The sequence below is a fragment of the Zosterops lateralis genome, assembly GCF_965231275.1.
Source record: "Zosterops lateralis genome assembly, chromosome: 10".
In the NCBI taxonomy this organism is placed as follows: Eukaryota; Metazoa; Chordata; class Aves; order Passeriformes; family Zosteropidae; genus Zosterops; species Zosterops lateralis.
In genome coordinates, this window is record NC_139770.1 from 20,524,759 (window position 1) to 20,535,305 (window position 10,547).

Consider the following 10,547-nt stretch of genomic DNA (forward strand, 5'->3'; position numbering starts at 1 on the left):
CACCACCCTCAGCTGCCCATTGACATTCCTCTGTCTGTCTGCCTTGCAGAGACCTCCTGAGAATAGGGGTGACTTTGGCTGGGCACCAGAAGAAGATCCTGAACAGCGTCCAGTCCATGCGAGTACAGATGAGCCAGTCTCCGACCTCGATGGCATGACGTCCCTTGTTCCGTGGGGAGGGGCCGGGGAGGGCGCAGGGCAGCGCAGGGCAGAGGTGGGAGGGGAGGAACTGATGTGGGGCAGCGCTGGGAGAGGAGCCGCCACTGCCTGGGGACTGCGACTGCAGCCAAAGGATGTTCCTGGGACTCACCTCTGCCTGGTGACTCCCCTTCCTCACCAACAGAAGCACACTTACCAATGTCATGGGGGACAGCGTATAAATGCATATAAATATGTACAAATCATATATTTAAAAAGCAAAGCAAAACAAAAAAAAATCATAAAGAACAGTGAAGACAAACCAATGTGCGTTGGGGAAGCAAACCCAAACCCTAGAGACCAGACTCCAATCCTGCCACCAGTGAGCAGTGGTCAAAACTGAGAAGGAGGAAGGGGCTGTTGGGGAAGGGAGAGGCACGAGATGGAGCATCCTGTCCGGAGAAACCACCTTCCTTTTTCTTCTTTTGCCCTTCCTCCCTGCCCCGGCCCTCCCGGCTCACCCCGCTCCCCTCTCTGCTCATGGACTGGGTGGAAGTGTCCTCAGATGTCTCCTCAGCTCCCTGCCATCCCACCCGGGTGCCGCTCCAGCAACTACCAAAGGACTTCGCTGACCACTGCATGGGGGATCCGACTCAATCCAGTTAATGTCTTCATATTGAAGAAGAGATGTACCTTCAATAGAAAACCTTGGGTTTTGGTTTTTTTTTTCTCTTTTGCTTGCATTTTTTTGCAAAAAGGAAAAAAAAGGATTAAAAAAAAAACAAACTCTCCATCCTGGAAAATGGAAAGAGGTGTTCCCGTGTGTGTGTGCGCGCACATGTGCGCCTGTGTATGTTGTCAACCCTCCGTGGACTCACTGCTTGTCCATGACTGAAGACCAGTGCTGACCCTGCAGCTAGAGGCCCAGCCCAGGGGGCCAGGGGTTGTGCCCACAGCCCCCAGGGGCGGGGGCAGCCGGGGAGCACTCGGCCGTGAAGGAAGTGCTCGGCATCCTGCACGTGGGGAGGAGGATGCCAAGGGCCGGCCGGTGTGGCGGGGATGGGACGGGACTGGAGGAGCCACCGTGTGGCTGTGACTGGGTTGGTGGCTGCTGGAGGAGGAAAGATGCTCTGGGAAATGGACTGCTCAGGCCTCCAGGGCCTCGGTGATGTCTGGAAGATGGCTATGGAGGACTTTTTCCCCCATCTTGTGGACCTTAGGATTTTGATATTGATTTATGGACGTAGGTTTCATGGCTTCAGAGGTAGGTCTGAGTGTCTCATGTGTCTCTCTCCATCAGTCCGTCCTGCTCTGTATTTTTCTGCTCTTCTTTATAGCCTCTCCCAGTGGATGTTTCTTCATATTTAATTTGATCTTTATTATTCTTTTTTTTTGGTTCCTCCATTGGTCTCCTAGACAAATTGATCGGGTTAAAATTGCCCAACACGTGTCAGTGTTTACCCAGAATATTGTAAGGCTGGCCCATCTGACTTCCCCCTGCGGATCATGCCAGGAGTTTATAAAACAAATGAACTCTTAATAAGGCTTTTACTTAGAGGGCTCTGTGTGAGTTGCAATGATCCATCACCGCGCTCTCACCGGCGCTGTGCTGGCACATGCGTGGTGGGGGAGCAGTTGCACGAGCTGGCTGTCTCTGTGCATCAGGGGCTGCAGGTCCCAGCCAGGATTTGGTGGTGTGGTGGCTCATATGTACATGGAGACCCTCTGTCTTCCTCACTCACCTTCTGTTCTCCTCATTCACCCTCCATCCTCCTCACTCACCTTCTGTCCCACTCACTCCTCCATCCTCATGTCTGCTCACATGCGTGGGGATGTCCTCCATCCATCCATGTCCTGGGGGTATTCCTGAGCCACAGGGATGCCCTATGTCCAGCTGTGTTATAAGGGCTGCTTTTCTTCTCAGCTCAATGTCTGTGCCACAGGGATGTCCTGTGTCTATCAGTTCTGTAAGGATGGCTCACACCCATGTGGATTTTTCCCCATGTCTGTCCTTGCCATGGGGCTGCCCACATCCAACTGCACCATGGGATTGCTTCATATCCATCTCCCCCACTGTATTCCCATCTGTGTCTGGAGGTCCCTCACCAGATTTGCTTGCTGCCACTGAACACAAGGAGTCCAGCCTGTGCACTGCCTGCACTGTCCCTCCTGTGTTGGGGCTGTCAGGGTCCTCTGTGGCTGGGTGGACCCCCATGTGTCTCGTGAGGAGCACATGCTCAGTTCATGTGGTTCTTGAGGAGCACGTTCATGCTCATGGTTCATCACCACCAGCAGCTGAAGGATCCTTTAGGGTGCTCTTTACACCTCCAGTTTTTTTCTTCCATTGCCCAAGGCAGATGACCCATGCTCTGCCGAAGAACAGGAACTAACAAGATGCAGGAATGAGCTTGTTTCAATTCACTGAACTCCCCCCAGAGAAAGAGGCAGAGAAAAACACCCCTTGTTTACAACTGCAGGGACTGCTCCTCTTCCTGTCTGATAGACGATTGCTAATACCTCTCGGGATGTTGGCGGCCCAAATCTGTATTCTGGGATGTTGTCACACACAGCACAACATGCAGATGGAGCGGGCGCCGTGCATGCTAATGTGCCACCCCGCCACATTGGTATTCGCTGGCACTGAAGGGTCCTTTGTGGCGTTTTTTATGATTCCTCTTTTATTAGAAAGAAGCTAAAGGCGTTTAAAGGAACGAGTGACAGCCACACAGGCTAAATATCAATACTGCACCTTTATGGCTCCCCTGCCGCTGTTGCTGGTTCTGTGAGCACCTGCGAGGCAGCTGCTGCTGCTGCTCTGTGCCAACCCTGCCCCAGCACACCACGGCAACCCTGGTTTGATGTCAGCCCTTTAATACAGAACCAGAGTGTCACAGGTGAGAATGGATCTCTGAGACCATTGAGTCCAACCTATGACTGATCTCCCCCACTGTGTCAGCCAGTCCAGAGAACTGACTGCCTTGTCCATTGTTCCTTGAACACCTTGGAGGATGGGCATCCCACCACCTCCCTGGGCAGCTCATTCCAATGTTTAATCACTCCTTCAGTGAAGAAATTCTTCCTGGTGTCCAACTTGAACCTCCCCTGGCACAGCTTGAGGCCATTTCATCATGAGTATGAAATATGAATCAGTCGGTCCTGCCCATCCCACCTAGCAGACCAGGTACCTCTGAGGGATCAAACAGGCTGTCTGAGTGCTCAGGTGCTATCAGAGATGCCAAGACCTTCTTGGCTCAGTTTTCCAGGGTGGATGCTGTTCCTTGGCTCTGGGCCACCAGCAGTGCCCTTGGGCATTGCCAGGGCTGGTGGCCTTTCCATTCTGTTGCGCTTTCCCAGCTATCCAACATCTGATGTCTCCTGAGCTGTGTCAGAGCAGATGATTCCCGTATCCCACCACTCCTAACCAGCTGTCCCCACATCTTGGCCTTGTGCTGGGACCTGGCTGTGTCCCCTCTAGGGTCATGTGAGAACCCAACAGTAGAGTGGTGGTGCTCAGGGCTGAGCAGAGAGTGCAGGTGGACTCAAACAAATCCCTGCAGGGAAACGGCATCATGGGCCAAGGGAGTTACTCTCAAGGTGACAATTAAGGGAGGGTCACCACATGTCACTTGTTCTCTTGCCTTTCAATGAAAGTTGTTTCATCCAAACCAGAAGATTTCATGAAAGGTCATCAGTCTGTTAGTGGAAAACAAAGGGGAAAGTCCAAAATAGCCATGTTTTGTTTTTGCTTTTTATTTAAAAAAAAGGCATAAAAATTTCAGATGACTTCTGACAGACTGTTTTGTTTCTTTAGAGGCCTTTCTTCCATGTAAAATCAGTTTTCCAAACTGTGAAGTCTTTCTGTCTGGAAGGGACAGAGTTATCCCTGCCATGGCAGCAGCCTTGTGTTTGACCTGCTCCTCCTTTTCCTTTGTCAGATGCCAAGGAAGAGGCTCTCACCTTGACTTGGGTGCACCTCTTTGATGCTGTTCTGTTGCTCCTACTCTGGCAAGAGCCTCTTCCTTGGTCTAAAGATGAACACTCCAATTTCACATCCTCTGATCCATGCTAGTTCCTTTCTTTGATCACAGAGGAGAAGGGATGGCTCAGAAGCTGCTTTCTCCTTGCAGAGTTTTGGTTTAAAGGGAAGAAAAAGGAGTTTTCGATCAGAGAGGACCAACTGCACAGGCCTTTCCTCTGGGCTGAGCTCCATCCATCACACAGGGTCCTGATGGGTTCCTGTGCCACATGGAAGTGCTGGGAGAGGCCCCTTGCTGGGTTGGATCCTGACCCCTGCCAGTGCTGATGAGTGGAGCTCAGTCACAGTGCCTTGCTCCTTTGGCTGTATCCCACATGCATATCCCTGCATGGATGTGGCTGCGTGCCCGGGTGAGCCCACCTCAGCCTCGCCCCTGATCCTGGCCTTTCACTTTGCACTCTGCAGTCATCAGCTCCTTCTCTCCATTTCTATGGCAACTGTAAATACCTCAACCCTTTTGTGTCTTTTTTAGGGGTTGTTTTTTTTGTGTGTGTGTGTCTGGGTTGGCTTTGTCCTTTTTGCATAGAGCATTAAATCAAAAAGGGACTTTTGGCTACCAACCCCCTGCTCTGAGCTTGGCCCAAGGTCTCGTGTGAGAATCAGCGGGCAAGATCCTCACAACTGGACTGGGTGTTGCCAAGTGGCTTCACATTTCCAGCCCCGCCGTTACTTCCCTCATCCCCCAAAAATCCCCATTTGCAATTCAGCTGCATCGTTCTCCCCTGGGGCTCTTCCATGCTTTTTCCACAGCCCATCCCTGGGTGTGATGGAGGAGCAGCAGGCTTCTCAGCGGCAGTAATTAAAAGGAAATGTGGTGCCTCTGCCAGGGAAGGTGAACCTGAGCCCCTTGCACATCCGAGGCTTGAACGTGGAAGAAGAGCGTGTATTAATGGCATAATTATGTGCCTCTTTCCAGAAAAAAAAGGAATGTATTTTATGCCATTTAATGACCTTCAAATTAACAGTTCTTTGAAAGCACTTATGTATATTTAATTTTAAATATTGCTGCAAGTCGGAGCAGGGCTTGCGATGAAAACAGCAGGCAGCCGGTTTTTAAATAAGAGTGATCTCAAGCCATTATTTCTGAGCCTGTCAGCTTTTGGTGCCTCTAATGCTCCTTTGCCAAGGAGAAAACGGGGCTATCCTTCCCCCTGTTCCCCTTGTATCAGCCTGGGTCCTGTGAGATCTCCTCTTCTACTTTCTGCTTTTCCAAGTGTTTGATTCAGAGAGAGGGAAGGGTTGGGTTGGGCTTGGGTTGCAGAATCTCATCAATAAATTTGCCTGCATCCCAAGGACATCTCTGTGGGAACATCCCAGTTGGCCCATGGTCTGGGATAAATCATTGGGCATTACCTATGAAAGGTTTTTTGCACTACCATCAGCCCATGCCATTGTTCTGAGATGAGGACAGACACGTTTCTCTTTGTTAAGGTTTGAATTATAAGGCTTTTGCCTCTGATCCATAAGAACTGCCAATATATCTGAGCCACTCTGTGTTCACTTGGAAATCATTACTCTTAAGCATTGAATTCGAGTTTTAAAAAAAAGGATCAATCAGCTTCTGAGACGAGGAATGGATTTACAGAGCCAGAAATGTTCTGTAGCTCTTAGGCCACCCCTTCTCCTTGAACTGCTGGCAGGAAGGACGAGGGCCAGGGGATCACATCCAGCTCCAGCACTCATCCAGGTGCTGCTCGTCCCTGCTGCCCCAATGTCCCCACTGAGTGAGGAGCTGCAGGGCCATTTAATCTTCAGGTCTTGGTCTGCTGTGGTGCCTCTTCTGTGAAGGATCCTGCCAGGGTGGATAGTGATCCAATACTTAGATCATTCCCAGTGAGTCTCCTCAGAATTTTGGAAGTGCCAGAAACTTCTTGAGTGATGATGAGGGAGAAGCCAACTCCACACTGATGGGACTCTTGTGACAAGTTGTTTCACCCCATCAGTGATTTATTTGCTGCTCCTGTTTTGGTTTATATTTTTCATATTTTTGGGGTGTTGGAGGGGTCCTTTGGGATCATCTTGGATCCCATAAGGGAATGGCTCTGCCTGTCCCAGCTGAGCTCAGTCTCCTCCAAAGCCTGTCTGAGAAGTGTGAGAGCTGTTGTTGGGTTGTGCTTCCCCATTTTTTGATGTCCTCAGGGTTTGGCTCTGTATCTCAGGGGAGATCTGCTGGCTCATGTCCATCACTAGACCCTGATGGGCTGTGTTGCCTTCCCAGAGTTTGACATGAAAAGGGGAGCTGCTCCAATCAGGAGATAGCCCCTTCTGCTTTGCCTGGCAGGAAGAGATGTGAGGTGGGAACCATGAGCATCCATGGCAATCAATGTGGTGTCTTGGTTCTTGTCAGAGCAGCAGATCAGTGCTGGGGAGGGGACCGCACCTGTCTTGGTGACCATGGTGCCCTTCACCTGCACCTTTTGGGGTTTTCAGAGCTGCTGGCACTCAGGATGGTGTCCCAGGGCTGTCACTTTTGGCTGGCTGTCCTCCACAGACCAGTGCTGTGAACACCCCTCCAGCCCAGGCACAGTTGCCTCCCTTCTCTCTGTGTCCGAGCATCGCTGCTGCTTCTGCTCTCCTTCCTCTGGCCACTGGAGTTTAAACAGCCCCGACACCCCTGGCTGTCCCACCCTGCTGTGTTGCTCTGCTGTAGGGGCTGTTTTGGGGACATCTCTGGATCCCTGCAGACCCCAACACGTGGACAGCTGCATTACAGGTGACACAACCATGGAGGGGGTGGCCCCATCAGTGGCAGAGCCAGGATGGTGTTGAGGTCTTCCAGCCTGTCTCTGGAGGGAAATGCTGGAGGAGGTTAATCTGAACAAACCAGCCCTGTGAATTTTAAGTGGATTAGCTGAACTTTGCTCCTTCCCAAAACAGACAGTGTCCTTTTGGGGCGGATGTGGAAGTGGATTAGGCAAAAATCTACTTAAGGCTGCATTAATTCTAGATAAGTGTAGGGGGATTAACGCCCATCCACTTAAAAAAATTAATTGGAGTGAACTTTTCTCTGTGTCCCCAAGTAAACAAGACTCGGCAGCTTTCCCCATCCAGCAGCTGGGCTGTGCCTTTCCCTTCTCTGCTCTCCCACCCCCTCATGTTGTGCAGGAGCTGCCATCGTGGTGGGGGAACCTGCTCCTCTCTGGTTATCCTCAGGGGCCTCATTAGGCAATTGAACCCTTGTGTGAAGGTAGGGAGAGAGGGCAGGAAAATTATGGTCACCATCAGTGCAATTATCAATGCTAATTAGTGCCAAGCAGGACTGACAGTGGGAGGGGCAGGCCATGGCAAGTGTTGTCTGAGGAGCCAGGTGAACCCACATCTCATCCTTGTGGGGGCTTCCATGCACGGGCAGATGTGGAACGTGCACATATCGATTGGTTTACTTATTTTTCCCCACCATGCTTTGGCTGAACTCTTCAGATTCCCCAGCCTAAATATCTGGGAGCCAGCCAGAGGCTGCCGTGGTCAGGGACTCAGGCTGGGGTTAGTGCCTGGATGGCAGTGCCAGGTCCTGACCCTGATGGTGCCTGGATGGGGGTGGAGCTCTGGGAGGCCGGAGGGAAAAGACTCCCTTTGGAGAGGGTTTGGAAATGGGCCGGTGCTCAGGGGGGCTTGCAGGATACAGGGATGGCTTTGGGTCACTCCCAGAGTTCCCTCCCTCCTTCCCGTTCCCACCAGCTGCTCCCTTTTTCCATGGCATCACACGGGCACAGCAGCTGCTTTTGCAGTGCCACCCGTCCTTGATTATTCCGGGTATTTGCAATTCTGCCGAGTCCCAGGAGGGCGGGGAGGGAGAGCGCCCTGAGGCTGACGCGGTGCCCGCATCCCAACCGCGCTGCTCGATAACTCCTTCCCTCACGGGACGCCTTCCCATCGCACAAACGTGGCCTTTCTATTGCTATTTGTGTCACGCCAGCCCTCGGAGCCTGAGATCAAAGCCCTCCATCCGCCTCGCAGGGGTTCCCACGCCGGCGCTCCGGGAGGAGGCGGGATGAGGGATGGGGGATGAGGGATGGGGGATGAGGGGTGAGGGATGGGGGGTGAGGGATGGGGGATGAAGGGGGTGACTCGGTGGCTCCGTACCTGGGGATGAGCTGCACTGCTCCAGCCCCCCCATCCTCCTCCAGCTGTTCATGACCTGTTCCCCGTGTCTCTTGAGATCCCCCCTTTGGGATCAGCCCAAATCATCTTTAGCCGTCCCTGAATCGTTTTCTGCCCCGATGAAGGGAAGGGCTGCAGCTCGTGTGGAAGGACTGAGCCTGCGGCCACCTCCCCCGGCAGGGCGCGGGTTCCCCAGGGAAAATAACCCCCAAAGCCTTCCCCAGCCCTGCTGCTGCCGGGCGGGCTGGGAAAGGGCGGCTCCGAGGGCTGGGAATGCCGCGGGGGAAGGCGGTGGCGGAGCCGGGAGCAGCGCCCGGGGCCGGAGCGTCACTCGGGTCCAGCTTTAATGTGGCACAGTCCGGGGCCGATAAAAATCCTCGCCGCCCCACCTCGGCTGGCAGCCATCCCCCGACCCGCCCGGCCCAGGCAGCGAGTTCAGCATCCTTCCTTACAGCAGTTGTGTTTCTGTTACGGGTTTTTTTCCGGCTGTTTTGCTGTTCTGATCCCATTAACGTTACCGAGAGCTGTGAGACCAAACCTCCAAGCACGGCCCCCTCCGCCCAAGAAATATCCAGCAATATCTTTTCCCCCAGCTGAAGTCCTCTTTTTAAAAAAGATAATCTCAATTTCTCTCCCCTTTTCTCTGCCCCTTTCTCCACCAAACACTACATTACTAAATAAAACTTTCATTACTACCTGGGTTTGCTAAAGAAAAAAATTATTTCCATTCAGGAGAATGATGAATTTTAATAGGAGTGAAATGTCAGGCACAGCTGGGGTGGCTTTCTGAAAGCATTGGTATGTTTGGAGAGGCACAGGGATGCCCGGCAATAATTAGCCAGCGAGCCCCGGTTTTTTGTGGCCCAGCAAAGGGACCCAGCAGTCAATTGCTTTGTTATTTAATGTGCTGCCTTTATGTTTCCAAGGTGCAATTGTATATTAAAAGCATCTTTGCCTCTCCAAAGTGGCTAAATAATGGGATTTTGCTGCTGTGTGGTACTCGTTGGTTATAGGGTGTGGAGAAGGTGCTCCTGGGGCTGCTCCTCTGGTTCCCAGACCTTCTGGTTTCCCCCTGGCAGCAGAGAAAATGGGGAATTTTTTTTGTTGTTGTTACATTGAAAAAAGCGATTTGATGGTGCCTGGTGTTTTGCTCCTGCTTTACACCCGGGGAGGGCTCATTTTGCAGTGGAAAGGGGTGGAAAGGCCTCTTGGCTGCTGGGGGACACGGATACCCTCCCGCCCCCAAAACCGCGTCGAGCCTCCCTCCGCTCCCTAAAGCAACTCAGCCTCACAAAGAATTCAGTCTCTTCCCTTCCTTCCTTTTCCCCCTGAGGAGAAATGGAGAGCTTTCAGTGAAATCATCACTTTTCTGACAGCATATTAATTAATCCCTGCTTTTTTTTTTTTTTTTTTTTTTTTATTTTTTTTATTTTTTTTTTTTTTTAATGGAGAGGCTGCATGTGCTGTAAGGAGCCTTTGGGTTTCTCTGGGGGCTCAGCGGGGAAGGAGCGCGGCTCTCTGAGCTCTGGCCGTGCCTATTCTCACTCACCCTCTCCTCGTGTCCCTCTCTCCTTGCAGGGCCGTGGAGTGCAGCACCGCAGCGGGGCAGCAGCTCGGCCAGGGGCCGCTCCCCACCGCAGGATGCTCCGTCCCCCCGAGCCGCGCCGTGTCCCGGGCCAGCCCTACCCTGTCCTGTACATAACCAGTGAGATGTCTGTAAAAGATTTCAACCCTCGGAATTTTTTTTTTTTTTTTTTGCTCCCCCCTCCCCGTCCTCTTCTTTCCCCAGTTTGTTGATTGTGTTGAAATTGTCGGAGTTTGTAACAGTATCTTTCAGAGAATATTGTACTAAAGAGAAAATTGCACTCAATAAAAAGGATGAAATAAGCGTGGTCCCTGTCGTTCCCCTTCCCAGGGGCAGCCTTCCCGCTGCCGGCTTCTCTTAGCTCGGAGTGGGAGAGTGTTTGCCATGAATATTCATTTGGGGAGCTGGCAGCGCTCCACCGCTCCTTGACTTACCTCGAATGTTGATGTCTATCAGATTTGGCTCCCCGGTTTGTAAATGAAGTGACTTTATTCTCGGCGATCCCTATCGGAGCTCACTCGCAGCAGAAAAGCTGGGAGAAGGAGTTTTCCTGGCGCGGCTGTTCGCGCGGGGCGCGTTTCAAAGCCCCGCTGTGCGATGGCTCGGGGAAGCCGCGCTGGAAGCGCTCACTGCCATCAAAGCGCCGTCCCCCGGCTCCCCCAGTCCTGCTGGAGCCTGGCCATGCAA

General features: G+C 52.4%; 1 protein-coding gene across 2 annotated transcripts in view; it reads left to right on the plus strand.

Annotated features, from left to right (window-relative positions):
- EPHB1 (EPH receptor B1) overlaps nucleotides 1–10,166 on the plus strand; it is a 76,825-nt gene extending 66,659 nt beyond the window's left edge. The window contains exons 16-17 of one of the 2 annotated variants that reach the window (XR_014590787.1): nucleotides 50–1,402; nucleotides 9,854–10,166. Coding sequence is in view for 1 of the 2 variants with exons in the window: in XM_083868512.1 (XP_083724638.1) it covers nucleotides 50–158 (109 nt within the window). In the remaining variant the exon portion in view is untranslated. Of the gene's footprint in view, nucleotides 1–49; nucleotides 1,694–9,853 lie in introns of those variants that run through there. The other variant, XM_083868512.1, reaches the window with a different exon arrangement.
- The last annotated feature ends 381 nt before the right edge of the window (nucleotides 10,167–10,547 follow it).